The following is a 23662-nucleotide window of genomic DNA, read 5'->3' as shown; positions in this document are numbered from 1 at the left end:
GCAAAATTCATTAATTCAATTGATTCCAAAATACAGGTACCTAATTCGGGTTTGACTGCGACGAACAACCCACCCGTGGGTCTTCCACGTGATCCCGCTTTAGCCGGAAGATGTGTACATATAAAACCGTCAAGTTGTATCGGAGCAGTCAACCACGTTTCCTGTATACAAAATATGTTAAATGATGTAAGTTTTGCACACAGTTCCCCAGAGTTCATCAGATTCGAGTGGCCTCTTGAATTCCATGAGAGGAATTTCCAATCGGCCACTACTTTAGTGGCATTAAAGGTTTTGTTTAATTTTTTGCATTTCCGATATGGAGTCTCTAAGTGTTTGGGCTAACCAGGCCAAATCCTGCCCCTCCCCTGCTTTAACAGTTTGAGTATTTTCTTTTCGTATCTCTACCTCATCCCTATGGGGATTGGGGCTTACTTTTTCTATTTCCCGAGAACTTCCCCTCTCCCAACCATTACTAAAGATCAGGATGTGATAGCCCATTCAATTAAATTGTTCCACCTCCTGAATGATCATATCAAAAATCTTTTGTGAATTGGGAACAATGCGGACATAGTCATGGCGAGAGGGATGGATGAAGTCCACCAGACAAATGTCCGCTGTTCCAATCATCCTAAGTCGAGGGACCTCATTGAATAGTGAGAGAATGCGTGGCCTATTCAGCGAGGAAGGGCCACCAATATCACAGAGATTATAGAGGAGGATACTCGGATATTCCGGGAATGAAATGTCTCGCCACGGTACATTCCTGAGATCGCTCTCCTTCACATATAGGGGTCTAGCTGATTCATATTGAATGGGGTTCCTCAAGTCATGGGATTCGATAGGATAAAGAGGTCCATGCCTCGGGGACGATTGGATGGGATTTCTTTCTGGTTGCTCTCACTGTGACGGCGGAGCATTTTCTGTTCTGCCTTCCCTAGTTAGGGAAATAGTGGGTATCTCATTCGTGGTCCGAGGTTTGTCTTCTTTTGTCTCATGTCCACCACCCCCCAAATCCTTGTTGTAGAACCGAGACAAGTCGGGAAGGAGGTCCATCATAATCTTTTTTATGGTGTCAGGAAGATTTGCAATGGCCCCATCAACCCCACACCGGATTTGTTTCAGGGGTAGTTTTGGGCACTCCTTCTTGGCTCCATCTAATAGGAGAGTCCCATGATGGAGATTTGTTTTCACATCAATCACATCCTCACCAGTGGTCTTAAACAACTCCAACGGTGTACGAGGTAGGGAGGAGATACCCAATCTATTGGATTCTGCTGAGGTGGTAGGGTTTTCTGCCAAACGGTTGGAGAGGTCTTGTGGTAAAATCTGCCGATCAGTCGACTTCTCCACAACCTTATAGAAGTTAGACAGCTGTGACTGTTTTATCTCTTTATTTTCCCCATTCATATGTAATGGTTGTACTTTCTCGTTGTCAGTTCCGATAATTTTGTCAGTTATCTTTGGTCTGAAAACTTCCCTCTGAGCCGGGTTTGTTTTCCCCATTTTTTTCATGTTTTTCCCATTTACATTATTTCCATTCGTTTTTTTTTTCTCTTTTGAGATGTCAGCTGCATTTAATTGTAAGGCCATCCTACTTTCCTCATTGAGTTGTCTTAAATCAGATAGTGCAACTTCATTCGGGGAAGCCTTCGATTCTGGCTTGCGGGGTTCGGGTCTAGCAGGCATCCGTCCCTTTTTCATCAGCCTTTTGCTTGCCTTTAAAGCCAGTCGTTTCTGTTTTCTTGAGAGGAAGAAGCCGTTCCCCATCGGACTCCCCTCCTCCTTTTGCTTTTCAGTCTCATCGACCGGGGCCCCTGCACCATCAATAGATTCCAACAATTTTGCAAGTGCCGATGGACTGTCGGGTGGAGAGGGGAGAATGGGGTGTTCGTCCTGAATGGATGTTACTGGTCTCACAGGGATTAGAGGTACCAGTTTTCCCGGTAGATCGAACAGGCCCTTTTCTAAGATAGACATTTTCGTTGATAGTTCTTTCAAGGCCTCCATGATCCTTTTTCCCCCTTCTGGCTCCAATTTCTGTTCTTTTTTCTCATCGTTCTTTTTATTTTCCTTTAGTAGGTTCATTGCAATCCCCACAGGTATCACACTAGCATAGCTCACAATCTCCTTTCCACTTACCAGGGTTTGAGTGCTTTGTGAATTATTTGTTTTTGGGATTTGTATGGGTTCTTTCCCTTTTGAGAACGCCATCCTTTCATCATTGCCCATGAGAAAACCTTCTACTCTAGTTAATTTTAATTGAGTATCAAAAGCAACCCTTTTCAGATCTTTTATCTCCCAATGGGTGAGCTCATGGCCTTAATCGAGGAGGTTTAATATTCTAGATAATACTGGTAGTGACTCCTCAAATTTGGCATTACTGTCATTAATGGCCGAACTGGTAAGGGAGGCTCCCAAAATTGGCAGAGTGTTAGTATGGGTTGACAGTACAGGGATCGGCGGATTCCCCTTTGGTATGGTGGTTCCCTGCACCTCTACAACATTATTCTCTTCCACCCCCCAACCTTGCTATGTATCTGTGAAAATTGAGGCAGATGGTAGCAGGAATTTAGCATTTGAGGAGAAAATCTGTATGATGTAGCAGAACTCAATTTCGGAAGTGTCTTAAATAGATGGACTTGATCAATCCCATTTTTGGAGGCATTTACAGGTGTCGAGGGGCCCCTTGAGAGACTAGCACGCCTCCCCAATTCCGTTCTTACTGCTTTCCCCATCATGGATACATCAATATTTATTTCCTCTTGCATATTCTCTGTCCCCTCAATTGTTTTTTGATCAAGTAGTTCATTTACGCTCAGAAAACTTGATTGAGCAGGGATTTGGGTCTTAAATGAGAGACCCGCCGGCACAAAAGAGATATCCTCTTCCCCCAAGAATTGCACACCCATTTTTGTTTGTATTTGCGAGTGCATATAGGCAAATTCCACTTTCACCCCCTCTAAGATCTCCTCTTGGGTAGTAATAGCCCGGGAGGGAGTCATGATTTTCTGATCAATGTGTCCTTCACCCAAGGTCATAGCTTCGTGATTAACAACCACCTCCGTACTAGATTTTGTCTCAATACCGTCACTCTGTGCGGCCTTTGTATCTACGTCCGGGATTGGCCCCGGGGGTTTTATAGCGCATATTTTCCCATTGCGCAACACTGTTGCCATGATGGCCTATTTAGGGTCTAACCCCTAAAATAGGAGAGAGGAGGGGACTCACTCACTAACTCCGCCCATCCAAACAGCCCAACAGCCCACCTGCGTGCCACTTGCGTGCCACTTGCGGGTGTGCGCGCGGGTGCGCTAGCACCAATGATTAAATGCTGTGCACTGGCGGAGGCGGGGATCCGGGCAGTAGAAACAAAAAACGGACTCTGTGAAGCAATAGAGAAAGAGGAAGTGAGTATTTCAAGCAAAATCTCCTAGTATCCCTATCCCAATACCAATACCAGTCCCAGTCCCAAACCCAATCCCAGTCCCACTCCCAGGCCAGTCCCAGTTCCCAAACAGGTCCCAAAGAAAGTCCCACAGCGCATGGCCTGCAATATTTCACCAAGCGGCCGCGTGTTACGCAGCCAAATGTCCACTTGTGCTTCCTCTTGCAGACTCACTCACTTCAACTTTAGTCCAAACGAAGCAGCGAAAAGCAATGTGGCTCCAGAGTCTCCCAGCCCAACAGCCCACTTGCGTGCCACTTCCGGGTGCGCGCGCGGGTGCGCTAGCACCAGTGATTAAATGCTGTGCGCTGGCGGAGGAGGGGATGAGGGCAGTAGAAACAAAAAACGGACTTTCAACTTTAGTCCAAACGAAGCAGCGAAAAGCAATGTGGCTCCAGAGTCTCCCAGCCCAACAGCCCACTTGCATGCCACTTCCGGGTGCACGCGCGGGCGCGCTAGCACCAGTGATTAAATGCTGTGCGCTGGCGGAGGCGGGGATCCGGGCAGTAGAAACAAAAAATGGGCTCTGATTCTTTTGGTGCTTGCGAAGTGGGATTGGAGCGCAAGGTTGCGTGGACAGCGCTGTTCTGTGGAGTTTGTTGCAGTCCTGAGCTGTGGAGGTGGCGCCTTCCAGCAGAGTTCGTTGGTGCGAAGAGCTCCGTCCTCCTCAGCTTCTTAGTCCGACTGATGACGTTGGGTAAAATGCTGGAGGAGTTGGTGGTTGTGCTTGTGAGGAGTATCCATCACAGGTAGCAATTTCCGGTTGCTGTGGAGGAGCAAACATGTCCGTTAGTTTTCTCACCTTCCTCCTGGGAAGAAAGATTAGCTTCAGTCGGGTCTTCTTCTGAGCCTGGGTCATCATTTCCCATATTCTCTTCCCCTGGGGAGGGGGTCATGAGGCTTGGCACCACCGACTTCTGCAGGGAAGCTTCCCTCAGCTTTGTAAAAGCGTTGACTGCCTCCAAGCCCTTCTTATCCACCCCATAAGTACGACCCGGGGGGTCAACAGAGGATTTCCTCTTGCGGGTCATCATACTCCCCTTAAGTCCTCTCTGTGAGGCCTCTGTGGGCATGCTGTCGGTATCCCGGTGCTATTTTGGGGCTGGCTGAGGATGGATTCCAGTGTTGCCAGCCTGTCTTGTAAGGGCTTCACCCCTTGTGCCACTGCATCGACCAACAAGCTTCCTCGCACCTCTTTAAAGCTGGAGGCCAGGTCTAGAGATTGGTCCTCCTCGCTCCACTCAAACTCAGACATATTTGCTAGTTGCTTTGTGCTTGGTACCTGTAACGGCAGGTGTCTTGCGCATGCCCACTTCTTCGTTGGGTCTGAATAATGTATTCAAACAAAAAGTAAAAGTTCCTCTTTCTTTTTTTAAAAACATTTTCGTGTGGCTCGTACCTTGTCCCGTTTTGTTAGCTCTCTCTTCAGCTGTCTCTCTGTATTCTGTGGGTTTACGATCCTCTGCAATAATTCTCCTGTGTGAGATTGCCTCATTTATTGCACAGCCTATTCCAGGCTGATAACGCTGCCTCCTGACATTTGTAGGTCGTGTCTAGCGTTGCTCGTCGCTTATCTCTGCGACTTGTTAATCACTGCCGGGCCCGGCTTTAGAACGCTGCTTCATGCATGCGCTATTCGCGAAAGAAAACACTGGAAATTCTGGCTTTCGCTAATGCGAGACGCAATGGCTCCTCCTACGCAAGTTGGGGGCCATTGCGCTCCTCTTGCGCGCTGTTCTTTGCCTCTTCAAATGTGTTGGGAACGGAGCGCTTATGCAGCCGGTGAGAGAGAGCGAGCCCCGGAGAATGTCGGGTATGCGACACGGGCTTGCTTTCGTCTCACCGCGCGTTCCTAGGGCTGCATGAGGACTGTTCTTATCTAAAGGGATAATGTCGCTCTGCCTGATACTGTCTTCCCCAAATCGCGTGCTCAGTATTGTAATTTGTATACAGGTCAAAACCTACGTTATCATACAGTATGTTATCTAGGCTACTCATACACGTATTACAGAATTAATCTACACTTGTGTGTCCATATCTGAGATCATTATAACACAATTCTCATGCATTGAGGAAAAAGGGTACTTATCTGCTGAAGAGCAGGAAAAGAAGAGGACGAGTCCACAGGAAGGAAGTGGTTCATGGATTGGGTGGACACTAACAGGGACTACAGAGTCAGAGGGAGTTGTAGTTTAAGAAGGAAAAAGAGAAAAAGGAGTAGTGAAGGACCTTTTTTTTTTTACAGTTTTCCTTGTTTGTTGAAACTGTTGTGGCGTAGTTAATAAAGAAGTTGAAGAATAATGCTTGCCTCCAGTCTTGACATAGAATCAGAGGAAACAATTGAAGTTTGGGATGAGTACACCGTTATTTTAAGATCCACACCAGGTGATTTTCTTCTTAGCAGACACTTCATTTTGGCAACTAAGGGCCCCCCTTGGCAAACATTGCTTGCCGTTTGCACCTAGAATAGGAGATTCTCTGGGAGATGCTCAAGGGTTAATCCTACTGGCTCATGGTCTATTGGATGAAGAAGCCTCATTCAACGTGTTCCGGACTAAAGCAGGGCTCTACTTCAATAGCGCCCAATTCCTAATACTGCGGTCTGACCGGGTTCTGGGTATTAACCCCACAGTGGCCTCAGAGCTGCTTTTTATGCCAAAGGAGTCTGGCAAAAACTCCATCTGCGCTCGTTGGCCAGGACATCACCACACGCCTCGTAATTCATATCAAGCACAAGATCTAGCATCAGTATAGGTAGCAGTAGACCCGGCTACAAGGCCAGTTTAATCCTAGTCTGTTAGGGAATTGAGGCCCAAAATCAGTGTCTGATCTAGTGCTGATAACATTGCCTGATAACCGCTTCTACCAGTTATCCCCTCTTTTGGACAGCCCACGAGGAATATATAATGATGAAAATATTTGGGGTCCATAATTAATGAAAGCGGTACTTAGAAGGTACACAGGTATGTGTATCTCTGTGTACAGTAGATATTTTTGGATCTCCCCAGTAAATGTTTATTGCTAAATGGGCATTCAGGAGGTACGAACCACAGATAGAGCATACACGATTTTAGGGGACGCTCCAGACAAGTAGTTCTTTGCTAGTAGATCACTTATATTTGCAATTTCTCATGTTCCCTCTTTCTTTTGCAGGTCGAAGGCAGAGGATTACTCCACTGCCATTCTCAGACGGAAGCATCGTCCCAATCGGCTCATAGTGGATGAAGCCATCAATGATGACAATAGCATTGTTAGCCTTTCCCAGGTACGCCACTGCTAGTTTGAAATGCCCTACTCTTCTCAGTGTCCAGATCCTCACCCATGGCTGAACACCCAGTCTCACCTCGATTTTAAATTATGGGAGGTAGATTTTCTCATACTGTGCACATGTTCCATAGTATGGAATAAGGCATGCCAACGACTTAAGTGCTTCTATGCTATGTTGCTGAGGTCCTTCACTTCTTACACTAGACATGTTTTATCCCATCTGCAGGGTTTTAAGGGATGATGTGTTGCTGGAGGTCCTATCCCATAGCATGGTTCTAGGGGATGATGTGTGTTGAGGTCTTATCTTTCTCAGACTAGACATGCTATGTCTCTCTGCATGGTTCCATGGTATGGTGTCTTGCTGATGCCTTGGCCTTCAACACTATAGAAATGTCCAGTCCTTTCTTATAGTGTTAATGGACCTCGCTGGGCCAAAGCACCTACTGCCCATCATCACAGAAACATAGTCTGCCTACATGCTTCGATATAGTTCTGTTCTGCTAAGAGTCATTCAGCTTTTCATGTCCAGTGCCTGCTCAGTTTTCTAGCATTTTGTTGAAAATGTGCAAGGCCAGTATACAGTCACATGGTCATGCTTCATTCGATACAGTATGGTACCACGGCGCACACCTTCACATCAACCCAGTGTGCATCTGCCCTCCATTGGCTGGATCTAACCAATTCTCTAGTATCCCTTGGTGGTGCAGGTGGGGTTCTCTAATGAAAGGGGTGATGTTGTTCAGACTGTAAACATGCTCCCATCATCTAAGTGCCCAGCGGGGTGCCATGTGGTGAGATACTGTCTTGTGTACACTGGGCATGCTTGGTCTTTTGTAACAGCATTGTGCTTTACATGAGTGCTGCATTGCTATATAGGCTGTGTTTCTTACCCTGTAAATATTCAGATTCTCATTCTAGAGTTGGAGAGTGCTGTATGCTCTGCCCTCTACGCACTCTGCATTCTGTGCTGCTGTTTATGCTGTCTTTCATTCTCTTAACATATGTTGTATCACTGTGCTCCAGGACAAAGTCAGGGAGTACTATGCAGCTGTATATACTGTCCTTCACGTCCTATACATCCAGTTAGGAAGTGTTGTACTGCTGTATCTGCAGTCTTTCGCCCACCAGATATAATGGGTATCCTGTGCAGCGGTTCAGCCCCCCATTAAAGGGCCATGGAGTGATGTCCTTCATTCCCTGGTCATATTATGTGTCCTTGTGTGTGTGCATGCTTTCTATTTCATTCTCTTTTACTTATTCACTATCCCAATAGCTCTGTCTAGATCCAGGCAGTGCTGTGCTGTGCTGTACATATATCCTGTGAATTAGATGTATCCCTGTCCACATGCATAGTCAGAGAGTGATGCACTGCTTTTGCTTATCCTGAGATCAAGTTCTGATTCCAAAAAGTCAATATGGTATTAATGAGTGATGTCCTTTTGGACCCTGTTCCCATCCTGGGCATTGCTCCTGTGCAGCACATAGCGTCAGCAGCCTCAACATCTTTCCTGACTTCTCATATCATATCTTTTACACTCGGCTGTTTGCTGTCTTTTCAGAACAAAATGGAAGAGCTGCACCTCTTCCGGGGTGACACTGTGCTCCTGAAAGGAAAGAAGCGACGTGAGACCGTCTGCATCGTGCTCTCTGACGACACTTGTCAGAATGAGAAGGTCCGCTTGAGTCGTGTCACCAGGAACAACCTCCGCGTCCGTCTGGGCGATGTTGTGAGGTCTGTAGAGTCATTGATGAACAATGCCACTGGGTTCTCAAAGTGATTTGGGATGTTATGTTATAAGAGGGTGGTAAATCTGATTGAGAATATAATGTTGAAATATGGCTCTAGGACACATACGAGCTGCATAAAGGCATGGTTCAGAGAGCCAGAAAGCGATGACTAACATCAGTAGTGCATGTAGTATTTTTATTTATTTATTGTTCATTGGTAATGCACCTATACACAAGTGTTCCGAGGCTCAGCTAGATAGGATGGCGAGGGAGAGAAACGGAAGAAAGAAAGTAGCGATTTTAGTCAGCCTTGCGAATTCAGATCATTATAGTGTGATAGGGAGAAGTGCAAAGGGGATGGGGGATGAGGAAGGGCAGGAACTGGGTAAAAGGGCCCATGAGAAGGAGAGTGAAACGGAGGCCAGGTGGACAGGGCCAAGGGGAAGAATAGAATGAAGGGGATCCACAATTCAAGTGCAAGTTAAGGGGCTGGAAGGCTACAAGGGTACAAGCCAAACAGCTAAGTGAAGGTAGAGTGGGCCCGTGAGGGTAGGTGTAAGATGAGGGGTGGGAGGGGCGGGACGGGAGAATAGTGCAGAGGTAGACTGGGCAGGGGAGGGCCTGCACCATGTAAGACTCTGAAGAGACCAGGCTACCAGTCTCAGGCAGAGGAGGAATTAGTAGGGTAGGAGGAGGGGGAAGGAAGAGGAGAAAACAAAGGTTTTTAAACCTTCCGGAACATAAGAAGATCAGGCTCAAGTCTGAGAGGGGTAGGGAGGCCATTCCAGATGGTGACACCTGCAGAAGAGAGAGATCTACCCCCACTCTCTGCTTGAAAAAACGTCTGATTAGCAGAGAGTTAGAGCTAGACGAGCAAAGGGCTCTATTGGGTATGTATTTAGGGAGAGAGAGTTGGATATAGCGTGATCCCAGGCCCCCGAAAGCCTTGTGGATGATGCAGAGGGTATTGAATTTGATTCACGCAGCAACCAGGAGCCAGTGAAGGGATTTAAGGGCTGGAGAAATGCAGTTCCTGGGCTTGAGGCCAAGGATAATTCTGCAAGTCCTATTCTGGATTAGTTGAAAGAGGCGAAGGGAAGAGTTTGGCAGATTGAGGAAGAGGCTATTGCAGTAGTTCAGCGTAGAGAGAACCATAGCTCTGGGGACATTGAGTTTCTGGGGGGAAGGTGAGGAAGAGGAGAAAGCCTCTGAGGAGGTGTAGCTAAAAGTGGGCCTTCTTGGCAAGGTCCATGATGTGAGGAGAAAAGGAGAGGGAAGAGTCAAAGATGACGCCAAGGTTTTTTGCTTCACACAAGGGTGAGGGAAGGGGGCCCAAGGAGGGTGGCCAGAGTGTGTGAGGGAAAGAGGGAGCAGGGGTCCCAATGAGAATCTTCTCTGTCTTACATTAAAGCAGAGATCGTTAGTAGTGCCCCATGCCTGAATAGCAGACAGGCAGTTAGGAATGAGAGAGGAAGAAGAGGAGGTAGAGGTGGGTAGCTTGAAAGAAAGCTGTGTGTCATCAGCATTTTACTGAAAATTAGGAGAGAAGGTGGAGATCAGATGGGCTAGGGCAGGCAGGTTGATATTGCAGAGCCAGGGCGAGAAGACAGAGCCCTGCGGGACACCACAGGTGGAGAGTGGGATGGCAGAAGGAAAGGGCCCAATTGAACCTGGGAGGGTTGGTCAGAGAGGAAGGAGGTCAATCAGTCCAGAGCCAGGTCTGTGATGCCAAGGGTGTCATGGAGCCGCTTTAAAAGGGAGGCACGATTGATCGTGTCAAAGGCAGAGGAGAGGTCAAGAAGGATCAGAACAGATGGAGAGCTGGATTCAAGATTAGTGTGCAAGTCTTGACAGGTGTTCAGGAGAGCGGTTTCCGTGCCTCTAGCAGCTTTGAAGCCAAACTGGTGGTCGTGGAGGCAACCAACAGATTCACTGTGGTGGACAATCTGGGAGATGGCAAGCTACTCCACGAGTTTGCTCAAGAAGGGGGTAGTGGAGCTAGGGCTGTAGTTTGCTGGAAAGGAAAGATCAGCAGAAGGGTTTTTAAGGAGAGGATGAACAAGGGAGTACTTGCGGAGCGAGGGGAAGGACCCAGTGGCAAAAGAATGATTACAGAAATTGGCCAAGGCTGGAGCAAGGGAGATTTGTCCTTGACAGTTATGGCGGTGTAGGGGAGCACCTGTTTAGAAGAGACTTTCATAGATCTGACTTGTCTAGAATCCTCGACAGGTTTTATGGGACAAAAAGAGGGGAACAGAAGGGGAGGAGAGAAGGGGGCCAAGGGAGCCCTGGAGGAGGACGAGGGATGATGAGTAGGGATGAGTGAGGGGAGGGTGTCCTAAGTTTTGGAGATGAAGTGAGAGGCCCGAGAAGTGCAGAGTGCCAGAAAGGGCAGAGGAGAAGTGGAGACTGCAGTAGGATTGGCGAGTTCCTTGCAGATTCTGAAAAGTGCAGCTGGGTTGTTAGAGGCCGCAGAGATGCAGGCTTGGATATAGGCCCTCTTCTTAGAGCAGATGTCAAGTATGTATTGCCTTTGGAGCAGGCGGTAGGTCAGTTTGTCAGAGGATGTGCTTGAAACCTGCCACTTCCGCTCAGCAACTCTGCACTTGCGTTTCAGAGCGGCCAGATCGGAGTCATACCAGGAATTACACTTGGGAGGCAGATCCTCATGGCAGGGGTAAGGTTATGCAGAGTGTTAGAGATTGAGTATTGAAGGTTAGAGAGGGCTGTGTCAGAGGATGGAGTAGGATGTGGATTGAAGGAGACGGCAAAAGCGGCAGCTGACATTCTCTTCATCGGTCGAATGAAGGGGAAGGAGGCTGGCAGTGCGGGCAAAGGTTTAGCCGGGGGTCCAAGGAGGTCCAGGTGGGAGGAACAGAGGGCATGATCAGACCATGAGAGAGGAGTAACGAGGGGGATTGGGAGGTCTGAGGAGATGAGATCATCCAAGGTGTGTCTGGCAGAGGGCTTCGATATAGATCCTCTTCTTAGAGCAGATGGCAAGTATGTATTGCCTTTGGAGCAGGTGGTAGGCCAGTTTGTCAGAGGATGTACTCGACACCTGCCACTTCTGCTTAGCAACTCTGCACTTGCGTTTCAGAGCGGCCACATCGGAGTCATACCAGGAATTGCACTTGGAACATGAACAGTTGAAGGTTAGAGAGGGCTGTGTCAGAGTGAGGGTCAGAGGAGGTGGCGTGAAGGCGGCAAAAGCGGCAGCTGACGCTCGCTTCATCGGTCAAACGAAGGGGAAGGAGTGCGGATGAAGGCTTAGCCGGGGACCAAGGTGGTCCAGGTGTGAGGAAAGGAGGGCATGATCAGCACAGCAGAGAGAAGTAACGAGGGGGGCTGGAGATGGGGAGGTCTGAGGAGATGAGAGAAGATGTGTCAAGCAGAGTGCGTCAGACAAGAGTGCAGAATGGAGAGGGAAAGAGAGTGCCAGAGGTTGCGGAAATTCCCAGAGGCCACAGCATGGGAGTCGAGGTGAATATTGAAGTCTATAAGGAAGACAAGCTTGGAAGAGGAGGTCACAAGAGAAGAGGACAGGTCAGCCCATTCAGAGAGCAAGTGGGAGACATGGCCAGGGGGCCTGTAGATGGAGGCCAGAATCAGAGAGAAGCCAGTGGAGACAGCACACCTGCAGATAAGGGATTCGAATGAGGAGTAGGACCGAGTGGGTACGATAGTAGCAGATATTGTAGTGGCAGGGACCCACTCAGGGAAAATGAGGGCCACTCCGCCCCCAGGCCGGTTAAGCCTGGATTTAGAGAGGATCTTGTAGCCCCCAGGTAAGAGAGTGCCAAAACTTGTGACAGATCTGTCCATGAACTATGTCTCAGTGAGAGCGAGATAAACGAATAAGGCTATGTTAGGTCACGCTTCCTTCTTTTTCTCTTCAATATATAGCAAGTACCAAGCAGTCTGTTGTTATTTTTCATAAAATATATATATCTGTTTTATTATTTCAGTACTAACCAATCTTGTATGCATCTCTCTTTACAGGGCACATATTTCTAGACAATTCATTTATACACATTCATTTGGCCAGACATAACAGAGGCCTTCAACATAATAATGTATACAGTAAAAGTAAAACAACATCTTTCTTAGACACAAAGAGGACACCGTTGGATTACACAGTCTAATTCCAGTTCATTTCCTTAGTTGTGTAGGGCCTGTGATAGTTACAGAAGTGCGGATGGTTGGTGTGTAAAACAGTCAACACAGTGTGTTTCGGCCGTCTCATCATCAACTGTGGTGCATCAAATAAGTGGTCTTCGCCAAGGCGATGAAAAGACTTTCTTTCAATAACACAAGCAATGTGTAATGTGCTATCCCGGCCTATCCCGAGTTTTCAGCGGGTGGAGCGACCCTATTAGTGGGCGCAGTCCAAACGTGAAACAAAAGTCGTCACCAATCTTCTGCAGGAACCAGTAACGCTTGAATGCGGCGGACTATCTACACTTCCGGATCCAGAGACGCATGTTCCAGATCTCCTCGACCATTTATACTTGTGGCTACATTCTTGCTGCAGAAGATTGGCGACAACTTTTGTTCCACGTTTGGACTATGCCGTGTCCACTGTTTTACTTTTACTGTATACATTATTATGTTGAAGGCCTCTGTTATGTCTGGCCAAATTAATGTGTATAAATGAATTGTGTAGAAATATGTGCCCTGTAAAGAGAGATGCATACAAGATTGGTTAGTACCGAAATAATAAAACAGATATATTTTTTTATGAAAAATTTAAATAGACTGCTTGGTACTTTCTATATATTAGAAAAAAAGAGGAAAGTGTGACCTAACATAGCCTTGATGATTTTTTGTTTGTTTATATGATTCCTGGACATTCAAGGTATACCAGAAACCCTTATATTTGACATCAGTGAGAGCAAGGACATCTAGGTTGAGGTCCTCAAGGAGGTGGCAGATGTCAGAGGAGTGTTTGATGGCAGAGCGAGAGTAAAGGGTAGCTATGTGGAGCAGATTGCCACTTTTGAAGGTCTTCCGAGGAGGGTACAGGTTTGGGGTATACCCATCAGAGATGGCAGAGGAGCCAGAGGAATGACAGAAGGAGGAGAGGTAGGAGAGGGGAAGAGGAATTTGGTGAGAGACGGGAGACGCCTATCAAGAAGGAGGAGGTACGGCTAAGAGCCCTGAGCAATGACAGTACCATTCTGATAGACATTAAAGAGGACCCTGGAGGTGAGGAAGGATGCCAAGAGTACGTCCCAGCGGGTGCCACCATTAATGGGAGAGGAAAGGAAATGGGAGAGTACAGAGACCATGAGTGGAACCCAAAGGAATGGAGAGGGAATGAAAAAGAGGATATAGGTGAGGATCTGTCTGGACAATGCATTGACATAGGTGTCAGCAATAGAGAGGCCAGGGTTGGAGACCAGGAAATCCATCTTGACCTTTTTCATTCAAGTCTTAGACGGGGGGTAGGATAGGTGATAGAGAAGCAGTTAGAGAAAATGGGAGAGATTGAGAGCACAATAGTGGAGACTGGGGGCGAGAAGAGGGAGGGAGAGAGGGAGGTCCTGCAGAGCACAATCCACTAGCCGCAAGGGAATGCAACAAACAAGCCAAGAGAAGAGGATGAAACAAGATTTATAGATGTAGCAGAAGTGCACGAACAATTGAGGGATGAGAGCACGGACAGAGAGAGAAGGGAGAGGGATGGGGGGTCAAGAGGCTAAAAGCAGCAGTGAATGAGCAAGTTCATAATTTTGACAGTCTCAATGAATAGGAAAGAGCTTACTTTTTAAAACAGCAATTAGCAGATAGGCAGTTTCGACTTTCCTGCAAGTGAGTATAAAGCATACTTTTTAAAACACAGTCCGCAATTAGCAGATAGGCAGATTCGACCTTCTTACAAGTGAATATAAAGTGTACTTTTGAAAACATAATCAGCAATTAGCAGATAGGTGGATTTGACTTTTCCTGCAAGTCGGTAAAAAGCATAGAATTCACTTCTAAAAAAAGCTGAAAGGTATAGCTTTTAAGCATATCTAGTGGTATCAGAGACCAGATTACACATTCAAATAGAGGTACAGGTGGCCTAGATTAATAGCACAGCAGAAACTACAAGGCATAGGATTTGGATTCAGGAATGGCTGTGGAAGACTTGGTACAATAGAATCAGAACTCTCAATTTGGTTTTCTAAGAAGTGGTAAAACGCCTGATGAAAAACAGGGCAGGCAACAAGTAGAACATGGATAGATTAATGCATGCCTTAGTGCAAAATACAGACTGAGGTTGGCAGGAGGAGATGAGCAGCACAACAAAGGCAACATTTAGCAACCAGGAAGGTGATATTGTGTAGAGGCAATTCAAAAGTTGGTTAGTGCAGGCCAATCTCCACGAAGCAGAGAGGGCATTCACAGAAGCCTCTAAGGTAAAGGTCACTGGCGACGTGATTTGTAGAAAAGATAGGTTGTAGATTTACGTTGTAGTCAGAGATACTTTGATTTGTACAGAGATTAGTGGAGCGTTGCGGGACAGATGAAGGCAATATCAGATATCGTACATGGTCCCGAGAACGAAGTAAGGTGCCGGCTGCATAGAAGTGGAGAAAGTCAGTCCTGCACAAGAAGGCATTTTGGGAAGCGGAGAAGAGAAGCAACACGGCAGTGAATGTGGGAGAATCGGGCTCGGTCATGGCCAAAGTCAGGGACTCAGAACCAGGACCGAGGACGAAGAGGCCACCTCAGGGGCTGGGGGTATTGAGGTGTTTTAACGGAGAACCCAGCTGGGACGGGGGTTCAAAATAAAACCACTTCCAGGCCATAGGAGGGAGGTGAAAAGGAAGTGGTGGGGTGCTTACCCGAATTCAGGGTGTGCTGGGCCAATGGTAGGGAAATGACCCTACCATGCTCAGACAGGCCCAGACAGGGTCTTCAAGAAGGTGGCCCTTTGAGGGGGCAGATGTTGCCTGCTGGCTCCCGGGTCGGGCACAATTCGTTCAGTCAGTGGCCCAATCAGTATAGTGATAAGGGGTCTAACAGGAAGGAATACTGTTGTCAATGGAGGGCACCTGGATTGATATAGTTGCATTTGGTGAAGTAGGAAGGATTCCTGGTGGAAATTACCAGCATTGAAGACATTAATGGTACATATATATGTATGTGCCATATTTATAAAGTGTGAACCCGCAGAGGGAAAGTAGGGGTTGAGTTAAGAGTACATCACAAGTCTACAGATCTAGACACGACAACGGGGAAGAGCAACCTGGAAAGGGGTTGATGTGAAATTGTATAGCATCTCTTTTCTTACATGTTGTTGATGGGAGTCTCTCATATCCTCTTGCAGCATTCAGGCATGCCCAGATGTGAAATATGGCAAACGAATCCACGTTCTGCCTATAGATGATACAATTGAAGGCCTCACAGGCAACCTGTTTGAAGTGTATCTTAAACCATACTTCCTGGAGGCTTATCGACCTGTGCATAAAGGTATTATACATTTGTCTTATTTTGACTGCACCAAGTTTGTGTTTCTAGGCCTACAAGATCTTAATCTTGTGGGCCAATCAAATGTTCTATCTTCATTGTCCAATAATGGAGGCCCCTCCTCGGTTGTTGTGTGCAAGGTACAATTGTCCAATAGGTTAAACAGGCTCTGTTCCACTGCATAATCTCTAGTTTCAGGATTATTTACAAAAGTAGCCTCTAGTGAGGTAGTCATCTACTTGTCTGTATTCACTCCTTCATTCCAGACCTCACTGGGTATTTATTCCAGAATGCTTGGCCATCCGGTCCTTCAGGTCCAGGAAACTATTAGACGATCTATGTTCTCGACTAAACTGGTACATGTTTGGGAGCCATAATGTTACCTCTAAGTTTGTGTTCTGCCCCCTTGGTATTCACAGGTAGGAATTTCGCGACCCCTAAAAACAAATTCTGAGAAAACATGAAATGCCAGGTGGGAAGATGTCAGAAACAGCCAATTCTGCTCTGCTGGCGAAATTGGCAGAGTATATGAATTTTGCATGGAATGTTCACCGCTATTCACAGGTCCTGCCACAAGGGAGCACCATTAGTCGCTTGAAAGCCATTCTAAACCCATGTGTGCTTGCAAGCCATCTGCTAGTTCTCCTCTTTTCTAAGAATACCTGCAATTGGCTCATAGGTGGCCGGGAGGTTGTGTTTTTTATGACTTTATTCAGTAGTTATAATTATCCGCTATCTATTTAAGTCATTGTATGGTGGAGGCAAGGAATATTTTTCCTATGTTTCTCCACAGACTGTCATGGGCTGGAAGGATAGTTAGGGGGAAAAGCATGCAGAGCAACACAGGTTTGAATCCCGGTCTCACGCTAAGAGACTGGTCTCTGGTATTAGGCGAATAATTAAAAAGATTAATTTATTAATGGCAGGATATCAACAGATGACTGAATATCCTGAAAGTATATTTAAAAGGGGTTTCTTTTACAAGGTAAATGTGGTTTGGGTTACACTGAAAATAAGTTTGTGTTATAAGCAAAGAAATCATCAATTCCACCTTACATAAGTACCATAGTCTGTCAGTCCATCTTACTATTTCCTTTGGCTCTGCCATCTGTTGATAAAGTAAAATACCCTCACAGTCTTCCTTTGGGGTATACTTGGAGCAGCAATTCTTTCTTCTTTCTTCTGAGTGGGTTCTCCGTCATTACTTTCATCAGGACTCTATTCTCCTTGATGACCACTTCCATCAGTTGGGACTCGAGGAACCCTTGAGTTGTATACCAGACCTCCAAGCTTCCAGCAAGGATGGTAAAGCACAGGACCCAGAGTGCCATTGGAAGATTCTGTCATAGTCTCTGAAAGCACTGGCGTGGGAGGTCCTCTACCCGTTGGGTATATCTTGGCTTTGGAACACCCTCCTTCTCCTGGCTCTTTCCACTCCCTACTAAAGGCATATCCTCTTCTTCTTCATCTCAAAACAAACATGCCCACTTCACCTCCTTTCCCTCTCTTCCTCCTTGCCCTTCAAGATCTTTATTTTATTTGTCCCCCTCCTACTCTTTCTGTGCCAGTAACATTTCTATACCTTCCTGCGCTCTTATTAGTGTTATTTTTTCCTTCTCCCATTTAAGCTCGATTTGCTCTTTCTCACCAAACTTTTCAGTTCTTTTTGTCACTCTTCTCTTCCCCCTTGCTCCTCTGTTATTTCTGTGCCTGTCCACCAGCCTGTTTTCCCCACTGTGTCCCTGTTGTCTAACTCCTTCTGCTCTTTCTACTAGTCTTCACTCCCTTCCTTCTCCTTTATCTGTGGCACACGCTTAGGATCTTTGCACGCTCTCTTTTCCTTTTTTTTACCAATTTATCCTACTGCTCAACTATCACCATGCCTCCTCTTCTCTTGATCGCCTTTCCCTCCTCTTGGCTGACTGCCTCCAAATTGCTCTGAATAAGCATATTTCTTCCCCTTCAACTTTATCCATACCAGGGGTAAGCCTCTGGGGATCTTTATCAGGCCTCACAAATTCTTAAAAATACTGGTACACCTGCAGATCGAGTTCTTTAGTTTTCATACTCGACCTACGAGAAATGCACTTGCCCCATATTTACTGGTGGCAAACGAAAAATTAGTGCTTTCTGTGAAATGGTGCATGCCACCATAAGCACACTTCATTGTTGGCAGAATGCTGCCACCAATGCACAGTGAAACGTGTATTTGCCATTTGGTGCAAACAAAGTTTGTGCCATTTTAAATAAAGATTTTAAACATCCCTATACTCGCCAGCAACTCGAGTACCATACAAATAGTACTCAACCTTCATAAATGGGCTCAACTATGCGAGTGGGCGGAGAACATCTGTGAGCCATGTTTATACATGCGCATTCCCATCCATAGGGTTTTCCTCTGGTTAACCATGCTCAGATGTGTTCCTGCAGTGGCTGGGCATAGGGATTGGTTCCTCAGATTTGATTTTTTCCTCGCATATGTTCTTGCTTGTACCTTGTAGTGATGCGCAGGATTGCATATTGAGCCCTTACAATCACAGTCATCACAGTCATATGACCACAGGCCAGACCCATTGCCTTTCATTCCTTGTCACTGCTCTGTCTCTGCGAAAACCTGGTCTTCCAATTTGCAGTTACGATGGCATACTGAGCGGCCACCTGGTAACTCTTCAGAGTAAACCAGTTCTATATGTCGTTCTCTTATTTCAGGTTTTTCGAGATGCCCATTGCACCCTTGGGACCTTAACATTGTCTCAGTCAATATACCGGCCCCCGCTTTGATCTCATGCACAAAGCAGAATTACAGCACCTTTTCTGAAAGGTCGCCTTTTATGATGACCATCATGCCAGATAGAGTGGTTAGCGAGATCCAAGCGCTGTGTATTAAATCATGTTAATAGGCCTTTGCTGTGCTACCTGGAAGGAAACAAAAACACAAGGAAATCTAAACAATTATTTAGTTACAATGGGTTGCTACAGTCATGTTTTCCAGCCTCTTCACAGCCCATAGCTAAGCTTATAGTGCCACAAATGTCCTTATGTTACAAGAAGGCAAACAGACCTCTCCCTGAGGCTCCCTGAGGCACACCAATGCCCTGAGGGAAAGTAGTGAATGCCTCACTTCAGAGAGACATCTGTATTTCAGATATCTATGTAGAAGTTAGTTTACATCTTTGTGGCTAATTACTTTTGGACCCGGACCCTATATCTGATTCTCATGGGGGCCAGGCATTCTTGAGATATCTGTTCAGAGAGATGTTGAATCCCTCCCACTTTTCTTGCCTTGTCCTCTTGCAGTCTTTTATTCTTACATGGCAGCCTATCTAGTTTGTTTTCCTTGGTTCTAAACCCAAGTATAGAAGCTTTATTTTTTGTAAATGCATCATTTTTGTACTTTCCGGAGGGTTATGGATATATAATGAAGACCTGGAATTACAAGTAAGTGAACAATGAAGGACTGCAGAAAACCTTTCTTATCTTGTTCCCTCATTCCATGGTATAAGGCACTCAAGCAATAAATCCAATAGATTTCAGCAGGTGAATCCTGAGATGTCGTCACTTCTCCCCGGGGGGGAGCCCTCTCCCATGAGGCCAGTGTGGTGAGGACACTACCCGATAATCCACTTGGGGGTGGTACTCAGCGAAAGGATCCCATGGGAAGAGAACTCCCCTCTGGAGACAAGGGAGAAAATTGAGAAAAGTCTCGGGAGGATAGCTCAGCGGCAACATGCTCGCCTTGAAAGCAGAACGACACAGCGCAACACAGGTTCGATCCCCGGGTCCACGCTTAGAAACCTCTGGGTATTAAGCACGTTATAAATAACCTATCATATCATATCTTCATATCTCAGGAGAACGAGGTATACCCACCCTCCACCCATTTCCTATATACCCCTACAGTCCTTAGACCCTTCGTCCAACACAAACTCATATAGAGAGAGTAGACCCTTCTTCCAACACAGACTCAGAGAGTATACCCATGTACTTCTGTAACATCTGTGAGGTTAAGCTAACCAAAGGTACTGGGACAAAAGAGATCAATGAGAACCCAGAAGGTTTCCCGGACCCAGGTACTGTGACGAGGTGGTCCCTAGGAGGAATAAGTACTGAAAGGACAGCCACTACTGCAGGTGTGGATGTTGCGCAAGGGGGGAGCCTGCATAACAAAAGGGAAACTGAAGAAGGACTTGGTTCTTAGCCTGCGATGACCCCAGGGGTTTTGAATAATGTCCGGAAAAAAACAGGCAGAGCGGCAAATGCAGACGAGCAGCTGTGGAAGTCCTGAGGAGACCGAGCAGGAAGCAACCTCCCCACCAGTCCTGAAGAACCGTATGGCTAATTGGTCTTGCATCAGAGGAACACTTCCTCGGCCCAGTGTCCTAACGAAAACAGCTGACCACCAGAGAGTGACAAACAGTGGTCGAGGACTCACACCAAGGAGCGAGGCATCTTCCTCGTATCAGTTCTTGGTGAGAGTGTGAGCCAAGAGAGGTGAACTGAAGAGCAAGAAAAACAAGGGTCTGGGACCCAAACCAGAAAGCGAGGCATCTTCCTCAGGGTCATACTTGGGAGGAGTGTCAACCAAGTGGTTACAACTGAACAGAGAGAGAAGCCAGGGTAAGGGGACCCTGCTAACATTTGAGAACTGTGTATTTGAAGCTACATGAGACGTAGACCAGGGGAAGGGAGTCATTCCACCTGGTTGTACTGAACTGTGAAACTAAAGGGAGAGATACCAGGGGAAGGGAGTCATTCCCCTGGTGATCTGGAACTGTCCTAACAAGGGAAAAGATCCCAGGATAAGCGAGTAATTATCCTGGTAACTAAGACCAGGGGAAGGGAGTTGTGAACTGTGAAAAAAGAACAGGGTAATGGAGTTATTCCAGCTGGTTGTGTGGAACTGTCAAGATACTAAGGAAAGGTGCATTTGCATTAGATAAGTTACACTGCCTAATCAAAATAGAGATTTGTTATAAGTCCAGATGGACTGCCTCCACCCTTCTCAAATCATTTTGTAATACTACTATTTGTGGTGAGTCTTTTATATAACGACTCACAAAATGAGCTGACCATATATCTCCGATATAGGTTAAGTCTGAAGATATAAATCACTACCACCTTGTTTAATCGGGCGTCAGAAAGAATGTACACCTCTCCCGGTTATGCAGTAGAGAATCCTTTCTGCGTCCCTAATCTGTATTGCAAATGTGTGATCCCTTAACCAGTTTCTAAAAGATGTTTTTAACTTACATATTGCCACAACAGGTGCCTCCCTGTGGAATAGCCTCCCTCGCGCCTTCCGTCTTGAGCCTGACCCTCTAAAGTTCCGGAAACTCCTCAAGACCTTCCTCTGCTCCTCTTCCTTCGCTCTCCCTCTACCCTGCTAACCTAGGGCTCTGGTCTCCCAATCCCTCCCTCCCTCCTCTTACTTTCAGCTTGCTGACTGGCCTCCTCGTGTACCTCAGAGTCTCACCGGTCCCAGGAATAACCCAAGAGAGTGGCTGTCTCTGACCTTATCCCTGTCTCCGCTGACTGGTTGGACTTGGACCTCCCCCTCCCTGTGACCTTCTATGCACTTGCACGACCCAAACGCAACGTCCCTGATGATCGTCTGTCTATCTCCCTTGTCTTCTCCCCTTAATTGCCTTTGTTACATTGCAGAATCACTGTCAGCCCTATTTCCTGTGCCTCAACTGTTAAATGTATTTTATGCACTTACTCTGCCTGTGCAGACTAGTATCGTCTCAGAATTTCAAGGGCTCTGAGCGACTGTTTGTTTTTCTCCTTGTCCCCACCCTCCTTGAGCGCTTTATTCTGGATGGTTGGTTCAAAACTGACAGGACTACACAATTAAGCGTTATTAAACTCTAAGTGAGAACTGATCAAACTATAAAAAATCAAAGACATCTTGGGATGCCATAATACTTTATGGGTTCTGGGTCTAATATTTACGTTTAGATTCTCCAGCAGTCTCACCACAATCCTACCTAACGGGATAGTATACTGGAGCATATCACGGTCACCTGAATCAGATGAACACAGAACAAAGTGACCTCCCCTGTTTAAAAGATCTGAAACATTGTCCAGAGTTGGTCTCCCCCAATTATTCTGCCAAGGGGCAGTGTCTCCTTTCATATTTCTGTTTAATGGTACTAAATCCCAAGCCTCAAAATCCTACCTTACTCTCTGGCCTCTATCACAGGCTTCTTTGAGACAGAATACTTCTCAGCATACCTATACAATGAGGGATCAAGGCATTCAGCGTTAATATCACCTACCACGCTGGTACTAGCATCATCTTCTAGGTATTCTACTAACAATAAAAATGAACAATCAGTCAAAAATGCACCCATCATTGTATTTGCAGGCTTAAAATATGCATTAAATAAAAGGAAGTTTTGCACCACATTCACATATGACTTATTCACTGGAGAGAAAAGAAGGCAGCAGGCAGTCTTTGCAGGTGCGCCTCATTGCTGTGTGTGCAGAGCTGAAGTTGCAGTTGTTCATAAGGTCCTTGTGCAGAGTCAAGCCGAGGGAAACTGGAGAGTGGGAAGCTCTCCGTTAATGAGGCTGGATTGCAGTCACCCATGCAGTGGAAGGGTGTGGATCCCAGGAGTGCCCGTAGTAGTAGCAGGAGAAGCAGCAAAGTCAGGAAGCTGCTGCATCCTGTAACCATTATATTTAGGAGTTGGAAAAGGAAGCTCTGTACTCATAAGAAGCAGATGTTCCTTGCCGGTAACTGTAGCCAGCTTTCAATTGTACTCGCGTTGAGTTATGAGCAAGTGAGAATCAACCGCTGAAGTGGGAAGTCTTTTTTTAATGGGAAAGTATATGTGTGATGAAAAGCCTTTCTTTCCCGAAGAGCAGTAATACTTGTTACCGAGCGGCCGCGCGTCTCTGATTTGCATGGAGAATGCTGCTGATAGCAGAAGCAATGCGAAACAGACTTTCCTGAAGAGTTGCAAGTATTGTTAAAGGGACTGTGTGCATTGGACAATGTTTCCCTGTGCCTTGGAGGTTGAGTTCTAATCGAAAGGTAGGAACAAGTCTTTATTTGGAGTGGCAGTTTAATACTAAAACGCATTTGTGTGTTCCTAATTTTGGTTTTCAATCTGAACACTTATCTTGCAACACATCACAGGTTGAAGCAGAAGAAGGAAGAAGTAGTAGTCCTAGCAGATAGAACAAGCAATGCCCAAACACATCTCTATAAAAGCCAAATTCCATGCATACAAGAACAGTACACTGGGGATTTTGAAGTTGATGAAAGTGTTAATACCCAGTAGTATACATTCCAAGTTTGGAGGGTGGCACAACCACTGCGGGGTCACTACTGAAGACCCGGTGTACATAAAGATGGTTATATTGCAGAAGGAAGTTGGTTCGGAGAAGAGTAAATCTCAAGCAAGAACATCCTGACAATTGTAAAAAAGACACTTTTGTCAAGTTCATCTGTTATTTCTTGGACGGAAGTCATCCAAGAAACTGCATTGGTGTTGTTAATTCATTGTGGAACTGTAAAGAAGGAGGTCTTCCACCAAACGAAGAGAATTTTGACAAGTGGATTTTATTTGTGTGAACTTTGTTTCTTTGGAACTCTTCAAGACTTTTGTTGAGACTTTTTGTTACTTAGAGAAAATTGACTTTGGACATTCTTGCGCGAGCAAGATTTTTGGTACCTTTTATTTATGTTGTATTTATGTTATTTGAATGTTGTTTATGGTGAAGGTTACTTTTGTGAATGCTAGAAGGTTTTCGTTT

General features: G+C 46.1%; 1 protein-coding gene across 1 annotated transcript in view; it reads left to right on the top strand.

Moving 5' to 3' along the window:
• The window catches only part of LOC138447688 (transitional endoplasmic reticulum ATPase-like), a 297423-nt gene that overhangs the window by 14857 nt on the left and 258904 nt on the right, over positions 1–23662 (top strand). Inside the window, exons 2-4 of the mRNA XM_069603959.1 lie at positions 6599–6710; positions 8272–8444; positions 15759–15901. Coding sequence (XP_069460060.1) covers positions 6599–6710; positions 8272–8444; positions 15759–15901 — 428 coding nt within the window. The remainder of the gene's footprint in view (positions 1–6598; positions 6711–8271; positions 8445–15758; positions 15902–23662) is intronic.

The sequence above is a fragment of the Ambystoma mexicanum genome, chromosome 3q, assembly GCF_040938575.1.
Source record: "Ambystoma mexicanum isolate Mex_15411 chromosome 3q, UKY_AmexF1_1, whole genome shotgun sequence".
NCBI lineage: Eukaryota > Metazoa > Chordata > Amphibia > Caudata > Ambystomatidae > Ambystoma > Ambystoma mexicanum.
This window is presented reverse-complemented; position numbering and strand designations above follow the sequence as displayed.